Genomic DNA, 26,036 nt, shown 5'->3' with positions numbered 1-26,036 from the left:
TGTGTGATGGGTATGTAATGAGTACATTCAGTTTAGAATTTAACATGTTTGTTGGTTGCTTTTTTAGAAACTGGAAATTACATACAGCTATATTAAGTGTCTTAATGTTGCAATGGGATACACTTTGAAGTCAGAAAATGTTGGAATGAAGGTTGCTAATGCATTTCAAAATCCGTGTCCTGCCCCAAAGGGTTGTCTGCTCATGGGTGTACCAAATGGCTCCCGTTCCTTTATAGCCAACCTTGTCTTTCTCCATGCAAAGGACAAGCTTGCTCTTGCAAGAATGCAGTAGGACTGGGTAGGATAGGATGCTTCTGATGATGGGATTCCCTTCCTCTGGAGCAAAACTTGATACTGATGTGGAACTGGAGGAGGACAAGGGATGGCTTTATGTTAAAGGCGTTTTACGTGCCTGGAGATTTGGTGATGGAGGACTGGATTTTACTTCTGTCTGGTTTAGATTTCTGTTTGTGATGCCAAGTAAGAAAATTCCATTAAAGTTTTCACACATTTTTAAATAATAATGTTCTTAATTTTCTTCATTTGACCACTTAAGATAATGAAGTCTAATGTTCTTATTAGTGCTATTTTAAAAATGCGTACCTTGCCCAGATTTTGAAATTACTTACTGCCAAGCTGTGATACAAGTACTGCAGCTACCTCTTCTGCCTTGCCCATGCTGTCCTCATCAGTGGCATTGGTAACTATACATGGTATTAGGGGCTAATTTTGGCTTTTATTACATTTTATTTTGGAAGAGCAGAACTCATGAAGTCTAATTTTCCAAGAGGTTGAGTTCTGAAGTCTAGTTTTCCAAGAGTCTTGTTTCCTTACAACAGTGACTCCTAACTTATTCTTCAAACAGCAGTGACATGGTTCTCTGTACAGCAGGTAGCATCATATTCTGTGGCTTGGGAGGACTTTCTGCATGATGATCAGTCTGCCAGCCTACTGCTGCTGGTCAGCTGGCTAGCTCCAGCCAAGTCAACTATGTGGTGGTTGAGTTCTTCATACCTTTTCCGCGGTGGAGGCATTGTTTTTTACAAAATGTGCAGGAACTTGATTTGTATGAGATTGAGACCTCTTTGTCCTCCTTTTGCATTTCTGCATAACCTTTATGTACTTCTGAATTCACAAAGTGTAGTGCTTCCTTGTAACTATATGGTAATCCCTAAATTACTTTAATCCCTCCTCTGCATTCAGTACAGAACCAGTTATTGTTGGTTATCTACACAGTATAATGACTTTCATAAATTAATTAAGTTTGGTTGTTTTTTTTTTTTTTAACAGTAGCTGATTGTTTTGCATTTAGTATTGGGAGGCTGCTCACAGAACCTCGCTGCTGCCTTGAGTTGAAAATGTTCTGCTAATTTCCAGCCTATGTTTTTCCATGGCTGGCTTATTTCATTGGTGGTTCTGGCAGCTTTGTCCTGTAGATTAAATAGTATCTTATCTAATTGGTGTTTACCCTCAGTACTTATTTAAAGCAGGCATTATCAATTTTCTCTCTGTCTCTGTCATTTACATGAGGTTCCCATTCCTCTGATAATCTTAGACCTGTTCTGAATTTAGCTGACCACAGCTGCATGTAATACTCCACATGCTTTCATGAATACCTTATATGCAGACGTAATGCATCCTGTTAAACAAAGGGAAGCATTTCCAGTAGGATCTGTAGATCACATTTGCCTTTTCCCTGTTGCATTGTCTTGGTGGCTTAGAGTTGCTCTGAAGAAGACTATAACCCATCGTGATCCCCATTCTGTGTCACTTCTGATTGATGATGACTTCCCTTGAGGAAAATGTCTCCTGCTCTTGTGCTGAATGTAAACTTTGCATGCAAGTGATGTCTGTGTCAAGGCCATTAATGTATTTAAACGAGATCAGTCCTAAGTTTGATCCTTGTGAAACTTGATTAATGATATCCTTAAACACCTATTTGTTCTCCTGTTAACAGATCCAGTGCATTACTCGGTACATGGTCTGAACGAATCCACTTCCCCCTCTTCTCCAGCTGAACGAGTAGTTTCACATGCAGCACACTATCAAATACTTTATAGATGTAGTTCTCCTGCATAGAAAATCATGTGTCCTATCAATGAAAGAATAAATTTATCAGGGCATGCTTTATTTTTTTCTTTAAACCAAATTACTTGTGTTTACCCAGGTTATTTTCTGTGATCATTTCTTCTTTGATGGTGTCATTGCTCAACGAAACAAAGTCTAAAATAGCATTGTATCTGTTGATGAAGCGACTCTTAGGTGGAGAAATGGATAGACTATCATGTCCCAGAGAATAACTGCCCCCTATGACTTTTTTAGTATTTTTCCTTTGGCTAGGTCTGCTTTTAACCATATATTACCTACTAGGGCTCTTGCCTGTTGAGCAGGCCTTTTCCAAACTTACATTCTATGGCACTTCTAAAATAGAAGAAGAGTCCATTTGATAGTTAAAATAGGAATGGTGCTTTTCATTGGTTACTGAAACTTTTCTTACAACTTGTGTGCTAAAAGAGTGCAAGTGATTGCTTTAAGCAAATAAACAGTGTTTCTAATGATAAGAAAGTGTCTGGATGCAAGTTGAATAATTCACAACTTCACTATTGCTTCAGGTGTATGTATTATTTCAGTCTTCAATTGCATGATTGGGTGAAGTGTTTTCAACTGCTATTTTTGCATAGAAAGGATGAATAGACAGAAAGTGGAAATCATTTTATACAGGCTGTTAGAAGTCTAGATATTTTTTTATACTTGAGAGCTGATTAATGTTTTAAATTAATCTTTATTTAAAATGCATATTTATGTCATAGTTTTTTTCTTTTTCAGTGTAACTGTAGAGCAGACTATATTCCTTATAGTATATCCTGTGCATATTTGAACTACTTTGAAAAAGTGAAATGATGTGATGTTTAGCTACAGAGAAATGTCAAAAACAATGCATTTATATGATATGAAAGATTTGCAAGTGCAAGCTAGCAATTGATAGTAATATTATAATTAGCTCTTTATACAGCCTGTTTTTTATTCATGAACATTTTCATTTATGTTGACAATGATCATGTATGCCACTACACATGGAGCCTTTTCTTTACTCAGAAGAGACTGAACATGCATTAGTATGTTTTTGGGCTTATGTTCTGACTTTCTATTGAAACATGGTTTCTGGGCCAAGTCATAAAAATTAAAGTAGCTTGCATTTTAGGTTTGGCTTTTTGATCCTATTGTTGTTAGTGCTAGTGTTTGTAAGGGTGAAACATAGCACAGAGTGCCATAATTTCAAGGTGGAACTTCTTTTCAGTCAAATAATTTTTTGTTGTTAGAATTGCTGGAGGCATTGAATGCATACTAATTCCCTAATTGGTAAGAAAATGAAGATAGGTAAACTAGTAGTTTTATAATAAATAAAATTTTAGTTTTGTGTTTGTAAATAAAAATGTTTTGTACACACCCACCCACAGAATAAGAGTATTTCTGACAGAAATTTACTTTGTCATTCCATATTCAGCCATAAATATCTTCATGTCTAACAGATCCTTTACAGTCTGTCAGATAGATGGAGCGTAATTTCAGACACTGATCCAGATACTTATTCTTGTTTCTGAAAAATATCAAAGTTAGTGTTCCCCTAGGACAAGTATGTTTTAGTAGATGATTCAGATATTGTTAATTTTTTTTTCATTTCACCATAGTTTAGACAGGTAAACAGACTGTGTCTGTAGAATTGAACATTTTTGTGACAGCTTTTCAAATTAGTGAAGTGCGTTTCATACAAGGCATCTCTGCACACTGTGAAAATCCCTAACTCATTTAGTGTTTTACTTGGACATGGACATGTTCATATGACAGTACAGTATATGCTGTTGTATTTATTAGACAGTATTTTGGGAAAATGTATCAGCAGGAGGTAAGACTGAGGCATGCCACAGAATTTTACGTAAGCATCTTAGGCACTTAAGGTCAGGGCTAGTTTCTAAAGCAGCCTATGAAAAGGGGAGAGGGAAGACGCTTTAAGACTAAAGTGGGAACAGGAGCCCTAATTTAAGTGCTCTGAATTGCCCTCAGAAGAGCCTCCTGCTTCATTAACTATATAGGGAGCAGAATGAGATTGGGTATCTAAATCAGGTGTCTGAAATTAAGCCTTGTATTCTTTGAGTTGCTGTAGTTTGAATATTAACCATTCAACTAAATAACTCTTTCGTTATTATACTGAGAGCTTAGATGATGTTCTTTCTCTGGATAAATATCAAAGTTAATTTCTGATTTATTGAGTAGCATATTCCAGCCTCATAACAAGTTTGATCTTTTCTTCATCAAAAACCCCCCACAACTTAGTCCAGTATCTCCAGCTTCTATGATTCTTATTACTAGCCTCGTTAAAATTGTTTCTTAAAACATTACTTGTAGTATCATGTGATCACAAAATGTTAGTACTTGGTAATGGTCCAAGGGGGTGGGGGGAATAAGCAGGGTTTATTATTTTAAATCTCATGCTCTTATTGTGGTAATATTAGACTCTTGCAATTTTAATACTTATAGTTTTTAATAATTGATGGAGGGAGGAAGAGAGCATTCATGTGAATTCTGTGGTCTGGAGAGGCTCCGCAATTAAGATCACACTGACTAATTCTGGAGAAGCGAGGAATGCATTTCCCTCTATCATGTGTGAGTGGGAGAGGATATTTCGTTAAGAGAAGTGGGGGGGAATATTCTGACCCAGTTTGTGTAGTTTTCATTAAACTGTGTGACATAAGCGAAAGCCAAAACTAACCCGTGTTGTAGTGTGCATTTGTGTTACTCATTGCAGGATTTTTAATTAGCACTAGTGGATTAGCACTCTTTATAGTATCTTACTTCAAGTGTTGTTAGTATATATTTATTTCAACACACAGGAGTTTTATGTAGATCATATTTTTTTGTTTGGGAGTATGGCCTTGCTTGTGTGCACACAGTACATAGAAGAATCAAAGAATATAAATTTAAAATGGTGTTGTCCATCATGCATTTCATGTAAAGTTTCTCTTGTTAAGGTGTCACATGTTTTTTTGATCAAATATTCTATTTGTGTGGCTTGTAATTTTTTTATGGGATTACATGTTTGAGACTTTGCTATAATAGCGTTGATATGAATTGTCCTACGTTTTTTTGTACAGGACCCTTAAGAATAGTTTTCCATGTGACATAAGAAGCCCTGTCAAGAGACAAAAGTTAAAATTATCATGCCATAATATAAACCTGACTATGGAATAGGGATTCTTTCTACTGATCTGTAGTAGTTTCTCAATCATCATAATTTTGCACATAAGTCTTGTGACTGAGATTTGCTCCTTCTGTTATAATGTATGAACGAGCATTTGTTACATTTTTTTTAATAGTTTTCAAGATAACCTTTCAAAACTCTGCATTTTATAAATGATAGCAGAAAGAACAAGATGTGACTTTCCAAAGGCATCTTTTCTGTCCAAAGTATACGTGCTGCAAGTGGAGCCTGTTATGCCTGTAACTATGAAATGTAATGTGCATGATTTATTGCGGTTTGCATTGTTACGCAGTTTCATCAGTAGTTCGGTCTTGAGTGTGCTTGATACTTGTTGACAGCAACAGCCATGATTTTCATTTGTTTGGGGTTTTTTTTGTTGGTTTGTGGGGTCTTTTTGGGGGGGTGTATTTTTTTTGAGTTAAGACAGAATTAATTTTCCGAATTGGCAGACCAAGGAGAAATAGAGACTGTAAGCCTTTCACGTACCAGCAGGTGCTACAGCAGCAGTGTAGTACTGTTTTCATTGAGTCATAATTGGTTTTGATCACTTTAATGGGGACCGTAATTTGGATAAAGAGATATTACTGAAGTCTTGAAAATTAGATCAGAAACAAATGTTTTAAAAATGGATTTCAAGTTTTTTATTCTTCATGAATGATCCTTCTTACAAATGTTTAAAATAAGGTTACCTTGACTGATGTTTTGTTAGATACAATTTACTGTATAAAGTACTGAAAAAATCTTTTCTTAGTGGGAACTCTATATAGATCAGCAGAAAAAGTAATTCTGGATTCTTTCTCTCTTTCCACCATCTTGCTATTTTTTAATTCATACTTGCTTGTAGGTCATCAGCTTGGTTTTTGTATTATGCATACTTTATTTCTCCTAGTTATAAAAGTATTTTGTCCATTAACCACTGTCTGTACTTGATTTACAGGTAATATCATGTTCTGTGGTATTATTTCTTTCACAGTTCCAACATCTTGCAAACCCAAAACAGCTAAACAAGTTTCATGTCAGTTAAGCCAAATCTTTATATGAAATACGTTCAAGAAGTGGTCAGTAGTATGAAGTTGTAAGTGAAGTGTTATGTCCTTATATGTTTTTAACATACCATTAAACAGTGAATATCTCCAGGTAGCTTTCTAGACCAGATAAACTGAGAACTGTATACTAATACCATATTATGTTAGACAATTTGTTAACAGAATTATGTCTTAAGGGCACAAAGTGCTTTCATACGAATTTCCAGAATATTGCCTTGATTCCCCGCCCCCCCCCCCCCCCCGTCAATTAATACTGGTTTTTGCCTTGAAGAATCGATTTTTAAGTGATCTCATATGGGATAATTTTTACTCAGGAGTCATGCCATATACAAGCATTCTCCAATAATAAATGCTAAAATTCCTGATTGAACTTGGCTTCATGCCATTGCTCTTTTTTGGGTGGTAGGCTAACTTAAGGCATGCCCATCCTTAACAGTCTTCACCTGTTCCTGCACCACCCTTCAGTTATATTGGCACAACCAGTTGTAAGGATACATGGGAAAGTGAAATGGTCCAGCTTAAAAAAAAAAAAAAAAGAGTGGGGAGGGGGATATGAAAGAAATAAATTCTCCCTCCCTCCCAAAACTGCTTTTTGCCAGATTATTTTTGTTGGTGAACAGCTTGAGTATGCTTGCAGTGAGTGCTGGTAGGGTCTCTGCTCCATGTGCAACTGGTAGCAGAAAAGCAAGTGTAATATCTGGATGGATAAGGAATGGGATGAGAAGCTCATGTCCAGATTATGAAAATGTTTCTTTAGAATCTGGGATGCAACATGAACTAAAATAGTAGGTGCAATACTGGTCACCCCATCTAACAAATGATTTTGCAGAATTATAGGGGATTTAAGATAATGGCTGTGATAGAGATCAAGGCCCTGGAAAAACTTGCTTTGACACACACGAGGCAGAGAGCCTGGGATTACTTTACGTTTCAAAGGAGAATGTTAAGGAAAGTTACAAACCCATCTATAATAAATGGCAAATGACAGTGTTGATCAGGAACTTCTAGTCTTCTTTTCTCAATACAGTATCAGTTGAAATTACAATGAAGATAAAAACTGTAAAGTCCAGAACTGGTAGAATGAAATACTTTATATACCTATTCTGTCATAAGGTTCCTGAGATCATGGAAGTGTTGCAAGTCCCCAAAAATGTTGTGGTAAAGAGTTTTAAGGACTATTCCACTGCATGTTTCAAGGCTCAAGTCAATCTGTGTTGGACATATGAGTGACATCTAACGTGTGAGATAGATTTTCCACGTTGGTCTCTTGTAAGGTTCATCCAGTTGCAGTGACTAAATACTGGAGGGGGGTATGGACATCGGACTCTAGGAAGGCATCAAGGAACTTAAAGCATTCAGGATGCCCAGGATAAATGAAGTTCTGAAGCTCTTGTCCTGAGGGGCTGAGAGGAGGCTCCTGGCCAGGGAGCAGCCCAGTGTGTGGAGGCAGTGGTTTTGTTCTGAAGTGTTACTAGAAAGTATTTGCAGGTGGCGGGTGGGAAAGGGCCTTCTGAAATCTAAGGATTGCTGTGTTCCTCCTGGCCATCTGGGAACAGGGAATAAAAGAATAAATTCATAAATGTCACTGATGATTTGAAATGAGATTGCCTAGGTCAGTAACAGTTACTCCCAAACCTTCTGTAGATTTGTTGGCTTCATAAAAAAGCAAACCAGCATGGTGGGGAAGAGAGTACCTTTTTATTCTTTAATGTTTTCCGGTTTAGTCTTCCTTTCTCTTTATGTAGTGCAAGAAGAAAGGGATACCCTGAAAAAGGCAGGTAGCAGTAAGAGCTACAGCATGTTAATCTGTTACAGCAGAGTATCACCTGTGCTTTCTGCTTCCCTTTCTTAACTTCTGCCACTGACCTATTTTGTGATATGGAATTATTATATACATTGGTTTCATCATTTTTGCCATTCCATTCTTTGTTGATTATATAAATTTGGAGTGAAAACTTGCTGAGGCTGTGAATGTTTCTTATTTATGTAAGAATACATGCACATATTCATCCATATATGTGTTGTACAGCACTGAACAGTGGGACCTGATCTTTGTGGAGTCTATGCATGCTAACAGAATAGAAGGGAAGGACATCACCTATGAACTGTGTGATGCAATACTGGTGCTTAGGTAAATTAGATCTTCCTCTCCCACCCCAACAAATCAACTAAACCTAGTGGTACTCATAGTAGAATGTTTTGGGACCCGGCAAAAAAAATTAATCGTTGCCTAATTTATCATCATTTTAGATAACTTGTGGATAATGGGTGAGGCTTCCAAAGACAAAAGAAAGCCACAGAGAGGAAGGAAGAAATAAGACATTTTTAAGTCAATTAATTTTCCTTCAATTTCAAGAAAAGCGTTGGAACGTTCAACTGTTTTAATCACCCGGAAGCAACCCAATTGTCTTCACAAATTCATGTTGGCTATTTATTACTTGTCTAAATTGTCAGGTGACTCAAATATTTTGTTTGTGATAAATTTAATGGTCTTGCATATAGTGAAAAAATATACTTTACTACATATTGGCATTTTTATTAAGCCTTTAAACGTTTCAATGCCTTACAACGTTCTCATAAACAAGATAGAAAATATTGGCTAGATGGAAACTACTGGAAGTTGGGTGTGCAAGACTGGTTGGAAGATAATACACAGAGCATAGTAATCACTGGTTCACTTTCCAAGTGGAAGAATATCTCATTATGAGATCTGCAGAAGCGGCTGCTGGTTGAATACCCTTACGTATTTCCATTAATGAGCTGGATGATGAGCATTCTTGTTAAATCTGTAGATGACCCCAAACTAGGAGATGTCCAGGTATGTATAGAACAAAATTAGAATTTAGAAGCATCTCAAGAAATAGAAGAAATCATTAGGAAAAAAAGAGCTAGGGTGCAACTTCTGAGAATGATTTTTATGCAGGAATAATCAACTATGCAAATAGTATTAAGAATAGCTAGTCAAGCAGGGTCATACAATAAGTTATAAACTGAGCATGAGATAATGTTGCAGTGCTGTCACAAAAAAGCAAATGCTATACTGGGTTTTATAAACAGGGGAATCACCTGAAAAATGTGTGAGTTAATCCTCTAGCTATTTTTAATGCTTATAAGACATTACTATTGAGAGCTCTGAGGAGTGCCTTAGGTACTGTGTGCTTCCAGGAACTTTTAGACCAATTGGAGAGAATCCAGAAAAAGGTTCAAAGTTAAAAGTAATATGTGGGGTTTTAAGTTGTAAAGCACTGTTGTAAAGAAATAGGGAGTGTGTATTCCCAGTCCATAGTGTAGGCTCAGTTAAACTGGTGCATTTAAATTGGAATGAAGGTGGCTTGAGCTACACATATGGAAAACTTTTCAACAGTGGGGAACAGAGCACTAAACGGCTTGAGTTTGGAAGGTTTTAAAAATCCAGGGTTGCTCAGAGCTGCCAACAGGAAGAGCCTGTTGGAATTGCTAGGTCCTCTTGTTCTCACTCCCATCTGTAGATCTTCTTTTTCAGTCTTTTGTATATTTTGATCACTTAGTTTGATCTTATCTCATTATCTACATTTGTTTCTTTCCTTCTTGTGGTGCTGCCTGGTATTTTCTTCTTCCCTGCCATGCAGTTTTGTTTCTGCTGGTTTCTACTCGTAGTTAGGTATAGAACAGGAAAACAATTGTTTCTTTTCCATGAGTTAGATGGGGGTTTTTTTTGGTCTTGCTTGTACAAAAGCATACTTTCACAAATCTCCTTTCTTCTCAGGGGTCAGTTTTTCAGATCATCATGTCTTGCAGGTGTCCACTGAGCTTAAGTTCTCTCTGCAGCTTCCCTCTTCCATCACTACTTCTGATTTCCATCTGAACTCTGTCTCTGTTCCCAGCTGGATCTCTCATGTGAAACTCTGTCAAATATTGATTTGTAGTTCAAGCACATTCTGCAACTTTTGTACCTCTTTGTTTTGGTTTCTTCTGCCTCAGAAACTATCACCATTTTAAAGCGAAGGCACTCCCTTCTGCACAACTCCCCTTTCTGGTGCTCTTTGCTCATTGGCCTTCTCAGTGAGCACCCTCATTTTTAAACCTTTCCCCAAGGTCTGTTCTGCATCCTGATTTAGTATCCAGAGTTCACTCTGGTGGTTGTCCTGATCCTTCTGCACTTGAAGTCACTGGCTTCTTTCATTTACTTTTTCCTTGTCAGTCTGATGCAGAGTTGAAAACTGGAATGCCCTGAGATGATGCCTTCATCAAGTTTTGGAATCTAGTAGTGGCAAGAAAACGTCTTGGTCTTCACAGCTTTTCTGAGTCAGTAGTAGATATGCTGACATGCTTTTGTCCTTCCTTACCTCCTTATCAGCCAAGAATAACAGTGTTAGGTGGAAGTGAGCATCTTAACTCCTCTTGGCTGGTTTCCCTGGTCAGAATTTTGAGTGCTGCCTTCACTGGCAAGTTGTTCAGATCTGGTTTTGTTCTTGTGTCAGGTTTCTACACAGCTGTCTTTTTAACTGAGTTTTCAATTCAACTTTTATTTAAGATTTTCTTTTTGCCATGACAGAATGAATGGTTGTATTACTGTCTCTTGGTTCTATATATTTTTCCAGAAAGAATATTTTGTCCATTAGTGGTGAATAGAATCAAATTTCAGTTCAGGAACCCTCTGTAGCCGCTGTTGGCACACTCCCCCTCTCCACAGAGCTACCTGGAGGGAAGAACCAAGCCACCTCAATAGGGGAGGGCTGTTGGATGTCCAGAAATGCTCCGAGAGATCCCTTGCTGTTATCACTGAGTAGTACTAGAAGAAGCCTTTCTTCTTTCTGCTTTATGTTTTATATTCAGCATTTAGTTTTACCTCTGCTAATAACGGCCTTATTAGAAACCTAATTAGGAAAGAGGATATTTTTAATTGCTCTTACCGTGTACACTGTTTCCACATAGTTTTCAGCTTACTTTGTCAAGAAGGGTTTTCATCTTGAGCGCTTTCTGGTTTCTTAAAGTAGTTTCAGCTGTTAATCACGGTCATTGGTTCTGCCAGTTCTACTGTTTGGTGCTTTTTTTTTTTTTTTAAACTTTTCATTTTGTTACATTTTAGTGTTTGGTTTGTTCTTTTAAATTGAGATTTTCTTGAGTGTTAATGGTCTTTTCTCTCAGCCTAAAATCCAATACCCTTCAACATTCATTATCAAGTATAGCACGAAATAAGAGAGATACTCCAGGATTTGCTTATCTTAACAAAGGCCCAAACAAGTGTACTAATGCTGTCCTTTTACAGACAGACAGCATTTCCATGGGAAAATTATGTGCTCAAATAAAACAGACTTTGACATTAATTGTTACCATTTGGTAAGAGAATTTTGTTTTGTTTAGCACACTTGGTTATCCCCAACAGGAAAGCAAACTTGCACTATTACTTTATTGATTATTAGTCAAGCATTTTTACTTTGGGGGAAAATTTCATTGAGAAATGTATCAGTATTTATATTTGAGTATTTACTTTTGTTTTGTTTTGTTTTCTTTTTTCGATCACCATTAGGGGAATTCCTTGGTACTTTTTAGTAATTCCTGTGACATTGAAAGTCACGAAAGTGAAAGACTCAGGCAGAGAACCCGACTGTCTGTACAGAGTGGGATGCAGTACCTTATTCTTTTAGTGAGGCTGTAGCAGGTCTGATGTCAGTCACTTCAGAGACCTTTAGACCTCAGTGCTCATTTATTGCTAAAATGTACCAGCTCTGCTCCTGCATTATGAAGATCATCTGTCAACACTTTGAGATATTCTCCTTTGTTATTAAGCTTGTGATGCTCTACACTGTCAGGTTTTTTGCCAATTATAGTTAAGGTACAATGGTGTATTCACTGGATCAAAGTCTCACACTGGCGGTAGAGGAATGATTTGTAAGTCTTTATTCATCTGAATTGTACAATAGAATACCTGAGGAATGCAAATAATCCCTCTAAGGACTCAATAGAAAAGCTGTTAAAATGACAGTCAAAGACTATTATTATTCTGAATTGGTGTTTTAGCCAAAGTAATTATTTCTTATCTTGTTGTTCCACAATAGTTCTTAGTTTATTAGTTACGATGACCATATTTACCAAACAGAATTTGAATCCAATTTTTGACATTACTTCCATGCTCATTTCACTTTTTCAAGTTTGCTTGTTTCATTCTGTCTTTCACTTGGTACATTATTTAATTAGTCTAGAGACCAATGTTAGGTACTTTCTTAAAACAAAAAAAAAAGATGTGTGCACAGATGTTGAAGTACACTTATGAATAGCAGATCCATTTCTAGATAAATTTTCTGTAAAAGGTTGGCATTTATAAGCTCTGAACTTTGGTATCCAGTTTGTTAGCCAAAATAAATTAGTTAACTACAAATGTCAGTTTTAGAAGCGCTGTTAAATGTCACATGTCACATTCAGAACTGCACCTTAATTGTGATTTTCAGTTCAGACGTTCCTGAAGGCAATAGTGTTTCAGTATCAGTCCTGGAGACCAGACTATATTTTCATTGGATAACTGGAGGAAAAAAAGATTAGTATAATGAGGATTGAAAACCACTGATGGGGTATTTACATAAGTAAATGATAGAAGACCAGCCTTATATAACAAACGTGTGAAAACTGTTGAGTGAACTTTTATATTCTTTGTCCCATCTAAAACCCTACTCAGTGGGCCATGCACTTAATCTCATAATAGCTCTGATCCCCTGCTATTTTCTTTGACAAATGTGTGTTGATGAACTTGTGGTTCAGTTCATTTTTTTCTGAAGTGACATTTGCATTGATTATTTAAAGGTTTGCAGGCCACAGTTTCAAAGCACTTTAGTATAATAGCAGTTAAAACCTTAGTCTAAATCTTGGAGATTAGCAGGACGAAGAAAAAGAACTCAGCAAGCATAAAACCCTGTGCTGCATGGTGGGTGCTTCAGGTCTGAAACATCTACAGCACCCAAAGTACTGTATTTTGTACTTTGATTCTTAGTGTACAGGAAGTATTCCCATGCCTCTTGTGTCTTCTTGCTGAGCATACAGAGTTGTCATTCTTGCCATTCACACCTGTTCAGAAATAGTGCCCTTTAAATAACATTGAACTCCTTACAGGTAATTTATTAATGTTTCCCTTAAATTTAAAATAAATAGTACTTGCAGTCATGAATGTGATGCCTGTGTTTAAAGATTGTTTAAACATCAGCTATTGCTGCAAAGATTTTCTTGATTTTAATAGGATATTGAACATTCAAAAACTAACACCACAAAGTAGCTCTAAATTTGTAGTTGCATTCAGCTAAAAAGAAATGTTAGATGTACAGCCAACTATTACTGATGATGCCAGTTATTAAAGATGAAGAGAAATAGGAAATTTGATTCTTTATTTAAAAATAATAGTAGTGTAATATCTAGAAGCTTTGTCCTGGGGAGATAGTAGAAAGGTGGGAGAAACTAGTGGAAACACAGCCCTGTATTCATTAGCTATGACATACTCCAAGATCAGGGTGCTGCTTGCTAACTGGGAGTTTATAGTGTGGTGTTCTTTTCTGTCTGCTAATATCAGCTGCCCTAGCCACTGAGATGCTTTTTTTTAATTTTTTTTTTTTTTTTTTTAAAAGTCAGAGGAAACTGGAGACCCCCAATTTTACCACATTTGATCAATATCACTCTTGGAAGTCTCAGAAAAATGTACGTCCACAGATCTACAAAGTTTTATTCAGTTAGCATTTTAGATTGCAAGTATTTAACCTTACCAAAAACCTAGTTATTGTCTCAAATTATGCCTATTTCTGATAGATTAAATGCCAAACAGAAACCAAGAAACAGTGAAATGTTAATGGAGTACACCTGAAGCAATTGCTGCCTGTTAATGCCTTGACCTTGGAAAGCAATACACAAAAAGATGGCATCATAAAACCGTGCAATTCTTATGAATATGTATGTGCTACTTGATAATAATGAATGTGGTACAGCCATGCATGCACTACAAGATAATGTTGTGCCCTTTGTTGTCTACAGGTTGATAAAAATTAAAGAGTGGGTGGACAAGCACGACCCGGGTGCTTTGGTCATTCCTTTTAGTGGGGCCTTGGAACTCAAGTTGCAAGATATGAGTGCTGAGGAGAAACAGAAGTATCTGGAAGAGAACATGACACAAAGGTTAATTAGCATTCATTTTCCCTACACTTTATTATCAACTATTTCCTTGCAGTAATTTAATTGCTTGCGCTGATAGAATAATAAATGACAGAGTAATTACCATTATAAAGAGAGAATCTTCTCCTTTCTTTACCATGAGACAGAGTGAAAAGATTTATTTTAAATTAAGTTTTTAACTGTCATCTGTCATCTCTGTACAGTGTTTTAATTATAACATAGGTATTAGTTATGTATATTTTTGAGAAGGAATGATCACCAAAACTGTTTCGTCATCCATGGGGAATAGGGACGGTGGAGAAAATGTTGCCATAATTTTTCTGAAGAACTATAATAAATTGTTTCAGTATTGAATTTCAGTCAAACAGTTATGCTTTCATGACCCGGAGTCCTGAAAATTGCATGAGACCAAAAGTGCTGTCTGATAGGGTGATTTAAATTTATCCCATATTTCTGTAGCCTGCCAAATAAACAAATCAAAATACTGTCTTTATGATTCTGCAGTAAAAAAGTAGTTTTTCTGAAGAGAGTTCAAAGAAAAAGGCTACTGCGGTTATTGCTGTGTTTACCAGTAGACCCGGTGTCTTCAAAATGTGATGTCTTTCCATGTAAATTGATTACTTGGGGCATTTAGCTGGTTTATGTGTATATGTTGAATGAATTGGATTCTTTTTTTTTTTTTTTTTTTTCTTCAGTGCTTTAGCAAAGATCATTAAGGCTGGATATGCAGCACTCCAACTAGAATACTTTTTCACTGCAGGCCCAGATGAAGTGCGTGCATGGACCATCAGGGTAAGATTCATACTTATTCATCAGCTATATCCAGTTCCACACTATTGAATTCAGATTGATATCACTGACTTTGAAGTTTGTCATGGTGGCGGTTAGCTAGTCATTACAGATGAGGTTTTTGTCCAGGATAACTTTAATTATTTGTGAGCTGCTGAACAGTGAAAGTGGAGCTGCATTGATTGAGGCAGGTAACAATTGATTCTGCCTATTACATAGTCTGAATTTCTTCATCCTGTAGAATCTGTCTACCCTCCTCCTGTGGTCAGAGATAAGACGTACCAGTATTGTGCTTGCTTAATCTGTGTGACTGGGTTTGTCTGCAGTGAAATTGATGTTGCTTTTCATTTTGTATTCACTAAGTTTGTTTGGGTTGCGGATGGTTCATTCCTCCTTTGCTTTGCTCGGATTACATTTTCAGCAATAAAAGCAATATAACATCATTATATTCCTCATGGATACACAGTTGGGCTCAAAAACCTAAAATCAGTGTGCAGTAATTCAGGTCTTTCACTGACTTTAATATTTAGACCTAGTTTATTTTGGTAGTTTTATATGTTTATCTGGGAACTTATGTAATGCTAAAATTATATTATGTATTTTAAATATTGATGTAGAATGATTATAGCCATAGAGATCGACTAATTTATTCCCAGAGGACAGTAAAAGCTGAGCTGTAGTGGTTTGCCTTTGAATGTAAATATGTTATACTATAAAGATTAGTATTGAAAAATATTTTGAAATGCATGTAGTTACAAACTCTGTCTTAAAAATTACAAAAATTTCAACTTGGAGTTGCAGATCTGTCACTGAGCTTGTATTTATTGCATCAGTGTATTTAGTGCTGTGCAGTGAATTTCAGTGCTGTATTTAATTTCATTCAAAGGAATTAATTTGTTTTCATTAATCAACATAATTTCCAGTAAATTTATATTTTTATTAATACCGCTACAGATGTTTGTGTATATATTTTAGGACGTTAAACTTACTTTCTTAGAAGCACGTTTATTTTTTTTTAGCCTTTTCATCTCTTCTCCTTTTACATGATAACTGCTAGCTAAAGTCCCTGAAATAGCTACCAAAATAATAAAAAAGCAGAAGTTTTGTTGCTCTAATTCTTGCCATCGTTTTTAAAAGCACATTCTGAAACTCCACTGTTTTCAGTAGGAGAAATGGTTGCTCTTTATTAGAAAATTTGAAAGCTGGTTTATCTTAAGACTGATTGTAAGTATCTTTGATTTAATGTGCAAAGATATTTAGTCAGGTAAGCATCAGTGAGTAGCCATATTAACCCAATACATCTTTTATTGTAAAAACTGTGCTTTACAGTGTCAGACTCCTTAGCACTTTAACATGCTTTATTAAGCAGCCTTTAGGTCACCATTATTTCTCAAATTTCTCTCCATGGTTGTATGTGCACAGAATGTATGTCCTTGTAATTTAAAGCATGCAGTTATAATGCATTCTCCTCTATTGCATAAACTTAAATTATCTTATAATAGTTGCCCGTGATTTTTTTTATATTTTAGTGATTCAGTTGTTGACATTTTGGTAAGAATACTAATTTTGTTCTATATTAGACTTACTAAAATTACTCTGAAATAAAAATAAGCTAATATGTCAGGCTTGAGATCCATAAATCATTTTTGATTATAAATGTGGTTTGCCAATGAATGTTATCGTTTAATTGAAATTATTTGGACGTAAGTAAAAGTCTTGAGTAATTCAGATTTTAAAGTTATTTAAAAATCTTTATTTTCCTCACTTTCTGTGTGGAGAGCTAGGGATCGAAGTGAATCTTGCAACAAAATACAATCATAGCTTCTAAAATCAATACTGCTGTTGATACCTATTAGGAAAAACAAAGCTGCCCTCCTTTAATATCAGTTGGTTTATCTGTGGCAAAGGCATCTATCCGTATGTCCCAATATTGAGAATTACCCAGCTGTATGCATGACATTTTAACTGATATGAAACAAAGTTTCAGCAGATCCTGAAAGCATATAAAAAAGGAGAAACCTCTTTCCTGCAATCAATCTTCTTAAATGCAATTAATTTTCTTCTGGTCTTTCCTTTGACAGAAAGGGACGAAGGCTCCTCAGGCAGCAGGGAAGATTCACACAGATTTTGAAAAGGGATTCATTATGGCTGAAGTAATGAAATACGAAGATTTTAAAGAAGGAGGTTCAGAAGCTGCCGTCAAGGTGAGCTCCCCATCTTTTTCTTCTCTGTTCCTCCATAAGTGCCATTTTTCCATTTTAAGTCTATTTTTCACTGGGAAGAAGTTCTTGATGCTAAGCGAATCTTAATGGTCACCTCTAGCAATAGACCAAAATCTATTTTCATCTTTTACGTAAGAAAGAATTGAAATTCACCAACTTACTGAACAGGAATGCAACTATTTCAATATCCAAGATATGACAGCTTATGGACTAAAGGTCAACACTAAGACCAAATGCTATGCTAAATTTTTTCTCTGTTTATGTGTTAGTGTTCAGAATTTAATAAGCTTTAAAATGAACTTGTTTTTTAAAAAATCAAATTTTTAAGATGAGATAGGAGATTTTTGAATCACCTCTAAGGGGAAATGCAAGAAACGCAGAAAACCTGTTTCTTCTAATAACGTGTCATTCTGTTTTGTGTTTGCAGTGAAGGTATTAGAAATGTCAGGTGTAAATGGTTAAGAAAGTATTATATTATAAATTTTTTTTTCAGGATTAGTGGATTCCACTCCTAGGCTCTGATAAGCATTAATTAGAATCTTAAAATTTACCATTTCAGTATTTAATTCAATCACCCTTTGATGTCTCATTCAAAAATGCCATGCCTTACTTTGATTGTTCAGGATGCCAGTAATAGTTGTATGTAGTCCACGAAAATATATTACAATAAGTGAAGGTTCCTAGCTACTATCTACTTGAATAGACAGTGAAGATATTTAATGAAAAACTTTTTTCTTGAGCTCACGCTTCTTTGTAGTGACACTTCTATTAAGAACAGTTTTATTTGCTTTCTCAACACTAGAGGGCAGAGACTGATTGGGTGCCCAAAGTTGTGCCCTTCTTATAGCTGACAAATTATATCTGATTTGAAGTTATTAAATATGAAATGAATGTGTACATGGCAAATAAATGTCATAAGAAAAACTGTTCTTCTCTGCGCTGCTATTGCATTATTTCCATCTTCTTTAAGCAGAGAAACACCCCTTTATTTCATACACATTTGATTTCTTGTTTGGCATTTTTGATGTTTTATTAAGGTTTGTATTTTATAAAATGGTGATTACAAAGCACATTAGTTTGATTTAATCAATCTCAGTATTTGAAGGTTCCTACACACTATAATATGTTAAAGAATTTAAAAGGTTCAGCTTTATTGTTTGCTATTTGATAGCTTGAAAGGTATGCAAAATTATGATTTGAAATTCAGCTTATTCTCAGTGGTATCACTAAGGAAGATCATACTGAGCAGCAGGACTTTAATAGGTTTGTTTGAACCCCAGGAAGTGAGAGAAAAAAATCCCAGTATAATTGGTTCGTTGCGGCATGTGAACTGCCGTATGAAAAGGGAAGTAGAGTTGTAGTTGTAAAGTGAAACCACAGCTATAAATAAATCTAACATTCTGCAGTCAGAAACTACTTCATGTAACCAAGATTCAAATTTTGCCAGCAACAGTTTTTGATGCTCAAATCTGAGTGTTTTCCTTGAGAAGCTGCATCAGTTAATACCTATTAAATTAATCTATAAGTATTTTGCTTGTATATTTTTATTTGCTTTTCACTATGTGAGATTCTAAACATCAAGCTTCCATGTTCAAATTATATTTAATGGTTAAATTTTTATTGTTTTGATCTATCTATGAAGCAAGCCTATTTGCATTTGTTACTCAGTTTTTAAATCAAGGCTAGAAAAAAACCCTTGCTCTTAGAAAAATGTGTTATATTACTCTAGTCTTTTCTAATTTGCATTTAATACAATGTTTCATGCCATACACAATACTAATTACTTTTATATTGCTGGTAAATTTCAGAATTAAATTTGGGAGCTTTTAGGAGTCAACTGAAATAACAGTGGTAATGGGAGTTGCTTGCTTTGTACGTTATCAAGTTGATCGATTTTTAAGTTTGATTTTGTGTGTGTCTAACACCAGTACAGCATAACTAATTTAATGCCAGTGCTGTGAACTATACACTGAATAGCTCTGTGTGGGCTTTGTAGTCTACAGGGATATCACATTATTAGCAATCATATCTGCTTAGGCAAAGCTGGCTTCTACAGATGGCTGCTTTCAAGTGCAAATGAACTGGTTAGACGTGTCTTGTTTAATACATACTCAAGATTCACAAATGGGTATTGATTTTTTCAACCAGTGTTTCTGATAGCAATGGAAATGGATTAAATGGTCTCTAGAGAATTTAAAGGAACACTGTCACTTTTAATTAACTGTAAACTGGTAACAAAAATACATAAACTTGCATTAGTGTGTCAAAATGTATTTAATTCAAGAAGTCTATGCCACTCTGACAACGTGCAATAGCGTCCTAAAACAAATCTGCATTATTACTTTGCGGAGGTCAGTTTTTTCTACAAATATTTGTGAGTAATAAATGTATTCAACTGTAAAATGTCTCTGTACCTGTGCTTGCAGCTTACACTTGCCGATGATTTTTACCGCACTGTTTTATTAGTGTTTATGCCATCAATTAGTCTAATTACTCTTGACTTTGAGCGTTATTAGGATCTTCAAAGGAAAGAACTACTAAGTCTACCTGAAAGTAAACCTTTTACAGTCTAAACAGATTTCTGAGGGGGGAAATATGAAAACGTTTGCAAAGTACTGTTTATTATTTATCGATAGTGTCATATGGGATAAGGTCAATTACTATTGCACTATATATTTATTGGCAAGGCTATTTTATCTGCAATTTTCTGTAGGCTAACATCACTGGTGATAACATTCAAATAAGGAATGACAGCAACAAGGTTATCGAGCCTCTAAATTCCTAGACAGCAATATGGGGAAATACGTTGCTTTACAGAGCAGGTTTTGTGAAAGAAAGGTGTCTAAGTTAACTATGTACCAGTAATCTGATCTGTTCTACTGCAACTAAGGTCATTAGTTAACAGCTTTCCTGTAATGGGATCTTAGCATGCCACCACTGTGATAGTGTCATTGAGAATAATGGCACAGTGAGGTCTTGCATGGAAGCACTTTCTCCTGCGAGAGAAAACTTCAAAACAGGAATGGTTATTGAACTAAAGCAGAAGCTCTCAACTTTTCCATATTGTAGATCACTTTTCAAGATAAATGCTTCTGCAGACCACCTCCCGCCCAGTCTGTCAGTCCTAATGCCACAGCTTCTCTGTAGCCTCTATAACACTAGGTTTAATTACGACGAGATGAAGATAGAAAAATATAATAATAAATTCTAATGCGGAGAGTACTGTTATTTAATAGATTCCTTGCCTATTTTCTGCTCTCCTCAAGTACAGCATTTTCATAACGAATTTCCTTTTCATGTCTTTGGTCTATATGCCTTCTCCTCTATCCTGGTTTCACAGCTTATCTGCTCTTATATCTGTCCTTCTGAAGCAAATTTCTTCTAAAGGAAATTTCTGACAGAAAAACTGAGCCTGTATTTTGTGCTCCTCAGTCCTTCATTATCTGAGCGCAAGCAGACAAGAGAGCCCCGCTCGAAGCACAAGGCATGTACAGTTGTGACTTTTGCATAGCGTTCCCATCTTTAGTTTTGACAGCACTCGCTCGTCTAGCCGCTCAGAAGTAGTTCATATACCAGTTTAATAGCCACGCAGCCATGATGCAAACTGTTGCCGATCGCCCTTTCCAGCAATACTGTTTTAGATTCTTGCCACCAGTGTTTGCCACCTGCAGTTTTTTTAGGTGAAGAAAAAGAAAGCCTGAAAGCTGGGGGGGGGGGGGGGGGGACGGGGAATTGAGTTGTTTTAGTGTCCTTTATCTTAAGACTTGCCAGGGTTTACAGATTTACCACTATGTAATGCAGATGGCATTTAAGCACCACCAATTCAGTGGAGGTTAAATTATTTTTGTATATATTTCATATGTATGTAAGACCAAATTATGTCAAACTGAGGAGTATTGTGGCTGTCAAACTCTGAAGCTGTACTGTTTCTTTACCAAAATGTATTTAAATTATTACAGTTTGAAAATACTATAAAATGTCTAATGAAATAACCCACTTTCCTTTTGTCTGTTCTATTTACAGGCTGCTGGAAAATACAGACAACAAGGCAGAAATTACATAGTGGAGGATGGAGATATTATCTTCTTTAAATTTAATACACCTCAACAACCCAAGAAGAAATGAATATCAGATGTTGTTCATTGCTCAGAAATAAACTGTGCTGCTTCAAAAAGCACATGAATTTTTATTTAGGATGGAATATCTGGAAACAAAAAGCATACAGTTTCTACCTAGGGAACCTCCCCTCCCCCCACTGAAATTATTCTTGTTTGTTTTGAATTAAAATATGGCACCTCCAGCAAACATGCAAGTTCACTAAATGTGAACAGCTTTGCATTTCAAACGATTAAGACCCTACTCCAAATTGTAGAAGCTTTTCAGGAACCATATTACTCTCATGATACTTCATTAATCTCCATCATGTATGCCAAGCCTGACACGTTTGACAGTGAGGACAATGTGGCTTGCTCCTTTTTGAATCTACAGATAATGCATGTTTTACAGTACTCCAGATGTCTACACTCAATAAAACATTTGACAAAACCAGCCTTGGTGTGTTTGGGGATGTCTGTATTGACTGACTGTGGTGTGCTGAATGCGATACGGCACCTGGTGGATGCTGATTACAGAATTTTAAGACGTGTATGATACAGTAACTGGCAGTGTGGGGCAGCTGCAATTGTATCTCGAAAGTGAGTCTTTCATGGGAATCAGAAGATTAGGATGCCAATGATTTGTCTCAAAAAAGTTAATGAATTTGTAGATGGACATTCACTGAAAGATGATGGTAAGGATAATAAGAACGATGCAGCGTAAATCATTTTTACTGGAGAGAGGAAATACATGTAGAAAAATCACGTTATCTTTGAGGCCAAAGCTTTTTTGTTACAATCATTTTGAAAAAGTATTTCATTCTTGCCTTGGAATTATTAAATTGTGGAGGCTGGAGCAGCGGTGCCTGATGTTGTGTGTTGTCCTCTCAGGTCTGGTTTTCAGGCCAGCGGAGGGTGACGCAGATAGTGTTGTGACGGAAGAGGTCACACTGTGCTGGATAGGTAAGCTGTTCTGCTGAAATAAGGTTGCAGCTGTGAGTACTTTTTTATCCCTTTAACCAGGAGGGAGAGCTGATCTCTTTGGATGACACAGAAGAATAGGTGGCAAAAATAAAACCAAGTTTGTACTTCTAATGCAAGCTGTAGGATTGCCCTTAAGTGCAGTATGTTTAATGTATTTAAAACAGCCTGACTTTTTCTGAAGTGCCTGTGTGCCTGTGGTTTCAGCTACAGATTCAGCGGGGTCAGGGCTGGGAGAGATGCTGATGTTACCTCTGGCTTCTTGGTGTGCCAGACCTCTTGCGTCTCTGTGATAAATTTGCTTGCTATACATTTTGAAAAGGCAACTTATCACTGGCTAACCTCCCCCCTGCGTTTAAGATATTGGGAGCGCTGGTCATGTCCTGCTCCGAGGCTTCCGTTGAGATGCTGCTGTTGAGCTTCACTGCTCGTTTCTGAAAGAGGAAGGCATGGGTCAGCCAGAGCCACAAGGCTCATTGTTGAAAAGTTGGCATCTTGCCTTTAATTGCACTGAGAAGACGGAGGGAGGGCAGATGACTTCAATACGTAGTTGTTGGGTTTGTTTTAAAGAACGTCTCCTTTTTTCATGGTGGCAGGAGAGGGGAGAGTATTGTAAAGCAGGGAAATTAGGACTTCAGATGTTTTGGAACCCTGGTGCGGTTAGTATTTGTTCTTGGTGTTATTGTGTTGTTACATAATTGAGAAAAGATTGGGATCACCAAATCTTGTGTTAAAAGTCAAATCCAAAAGAAGAACGGAGCCTACCTGTTTCTCTTGGAAGTCAGCAACATGCTAGTAACAGAAGGGCTCATGCTGGGTTTTAGACACAATGAAAGATGAGTGAGAAGTGGAGTGTATGTGTTGGTGAAAGAGAAGTAACCTCTGTACTGCACTAATACCTGCTGGAACGTGTTCTCTTGTCCTGTCTGAAATTCATCCTGGTTTCCAAAATATTGCTGTGCTTCCTAATGATTACATGTCAGTGAAGAAGTTAGAAAGGAGAGCACAATTAATGGATTGCTTTGTATTTTTGCATCTCTTGGTTACATTTAAAAAGCCGTATTTGTTTAGATTTGAATTCTATAATGTTTTATGTTTCAGCTTACTAACTTGCCTGAATAGTTTATCTCTTCAGTTGTTTTAACTAATGTTCTTTTAACTACTGAAGCTAATCAATTATTCCAGAATAAAAACAAATTTTATTAAAAGAAAGAATAATCTGATAAGCTCTGTTACTCCTATCACTGGTGACTTGTGGCAACTGCCACATTAAATATGTGCAGCCTGTGTTTCTCCTCAGTGGGTCTATGCGTTTAAGATGTACAACTCCTAAAAACTTGTAGATATATGTAGCGTGTTTCAACCACTCTGTTTTAAATAGAATTGTGGTTTAACTTAAGCCAAGCGCACATTATTTATGCATTTCAACCTGTGCAGGTGACTCCAGGTACAATGTATCCATCCTACTCACATTTGATATTTAAGAAAAAATGAAATCTGCCTGCATGCTCTTCACTCTTGGTGACCTGTACTCACTGGGCACGATGATGGTGAGTAGAAGGAGACGTTTTGTTTCTCCAGATGGAGAAGGGTGAAAAAACATTATAGGCACTGATCTTCCAAAATATGGGAAGTAGGGAATTTTGCAAAGGAGGAGGGGTACTAACCCTTCCTCTTAAATTGCATTCCTCAGTCCCTAATAGCCGTGGCATTGATGACATGTTTCTGGGATTAGACAAAAGCTAGTGGAATGGGGGAAACCGCTGCTGCCTGCCTCCAAACTGACCAGAAGAGAGTCCTGAAGGTGATGTGGAGATGCCAGTGAAAGCAGCTGTGCCTGCACTGGCACGTGGGGTGACTCTGTAGGAGTAGATCTGGAGAGCAAAGCGGTTGGCACAGAGGACCTGTTGTTCCCATGGCATGTATTTGAGGGGTTACCTCGGACTAGTTGCAGGCTGGTCCCGTGAGGAGTTAGAGGGCAGTTTTCACTTCAACCTTGAGAGAACCAGTTTGCGATAAGATACCCAAGGGATAACCAGTTTGCCTGCTGTGAGACTCCTGTGCAATGCAGAGCAAAGCAGGGAGAGTGTGCGTGAAGAGGTGTGATCTGGAGATTCACTTTCAAAAGTATGTTCCTGGCCAAATAAAAACATTGCTGTAGACAAGTGAGGGCTTACTGCTGTCTTTTATTGGCAGCATCAATAGCAATATCTAGGTGATGTGCTTGGGCACCCCAATATGTGACATTTCAGACCATTAAGAAGCACAAAGAACAACAGAAATTTAACTTTTGAAGACTATTTGTACCCATGGATACCCCTCATGTAGGATATAGTTATCTGTCCTAATCAGCGTTTCCCAGAACAGCACAAGGAGAGCAGGCTTGGGCTTTCTGTGGGGGTTAATGTGTCAGATAAAACATAGTATTTTTTTCATACCATGTTACTTAAAGTAAAACAGTGGGTGTGCTCAGTGGTCGGATGAACTAGAAGTAGCCGCGTAACTGCCTGAAACTCAGGTGTGTTTGTCCAGCTCTTTGAAAATTGAAGTAAACATTCTAGTAGGATAAGAGCCACCAAGATGTGGCTGGCCATCTCTTGGCTGCTGTTTGAGCATCTTTGGGGTCAGAATATTCCATAGAGAAACTGAAGGATTTCCGTGTCTTCATAAATTCAGTACTTAGGCTAGTGTGGGTGACAGGCTAAAACAAATACTTATTTTACATGGTTTCAGCTGTGCACTTCTTGCCACAAGATGATGTGGATGCTGAAGGTGAGCAAGTGTTCAAAAATGCTCAGACAAAGCCGCTGGGGAAGAAAAAGGGGGTTGACTGGGAAAAAAAACCCTGTTAAAAACAGAGGTATCAGTTCTGCTTTTGCAGTAGTCCTTTAGCCACAAATCACTGGATGCTGGGAGAAAAACTGGTATGTATACCTTATCTCTGTCAGGCATCTGTCAAAAACCAGGATGCTGGACTGGATGGGCCTCTGATCTGACCTAATACCACCATTCTTGCCTCCTCTCCAAAGGAACTTTTCTTCAAAGGCTATCCCCAAACACTAGTAAAGAGCACAATTTCTTTAATGTCCTCCCTGGTTCTGCATTTTGATTAAAATCTTTATTTAAAAAAAAAAAAAGTATTGTCTTAATTTCATGTTTATTTGCTCTTTCATTGACCGTGTCTAGCCGTGTAAAGGTGGTAGCATTATTGTTAATTGTTTTAAATGATTTACCTTTCCTGAAGGATCCTTTCTGACCTGCTGCAGGTTTCCATCTACCTTCTCCCCTTCATCGCCCAAGTTCACCCTGATCTCTTCCCAGACCGCAGGGCTTGGTCAGTCAAGGAGTCTGTATGCCAGAGCGCCTGCTCCGACAATGCCGTGTTGTCAGCCGTATTTTCCTTCCTCCTCTCCCACAGAACAAGCTTCCAGCTGGAGTGGCTGCATTGCACCTGGGGTAGCTTAGCTGAACACCTCCCCGCGCTTTATTAGGGCTGCTCCCAATTGCCCGTCGGCGCCTG

At 37.0% G+C, this 26,036-nt stretch overlaps 1 protein-coding gene across 6 annotated transcripts in view; it reads left to right on the top strand.

The window, feature by feature from the left end:
- OLA1 (Obg like ATPase 1) overlaps window positions 1-21,989 on the top strand; it is a 104,104-nt gene extending 82,115 nt beyond the window's left edge. For all 6 annotated transcript variants that reach the window (XM_069781454.1, XM_069781455.1, XM_069781459.1 and 3 more), the window contains 4 exons: window positions 14,293-14,433; window positions 15,126-15,222; window positions 17,301-17,423; window positions 21,465-21,989. In XM_069781454.1, coding sequence (XP_069637555.1) covers window positions 14,293-14,433; window positions 15,126-15,222; window positions 17,301-17,423; window positions 21,465-21,566 — 463 coding nt within the window. In that variant the 3' untranslated portion in view covers window positions 21,567-21,989. The remainder of the gene's footprint in view (window positions 1-14,292; window positions 14,434-15,125; window positions 15,223-17,300; window positions 17,424-21,464) is intronic.
- The last annotated feature ends 4,047 nt before the right edge of the window (window positions 21,990-26,036 follow it).

The sequence above is a fragment of the Haliaeetus albicilla genome, chromosome 4, assembly GCF_947461875.1.
Source record: "Haliaeetus albicilla chromosome 4, bHalAlb1.1, whole genome shotgun sequence".
NCBI classification, from domain to species: domain Eukaryota; kingdom Metazoa; phylum Chordata; class Aves; order Accipitriformes; family Accipitridae; genus Haliaeetus; species Haliaeetus albicilla.
This window is presented reverse-complemented; position numbering and strand designations above follow the sequence as displayed.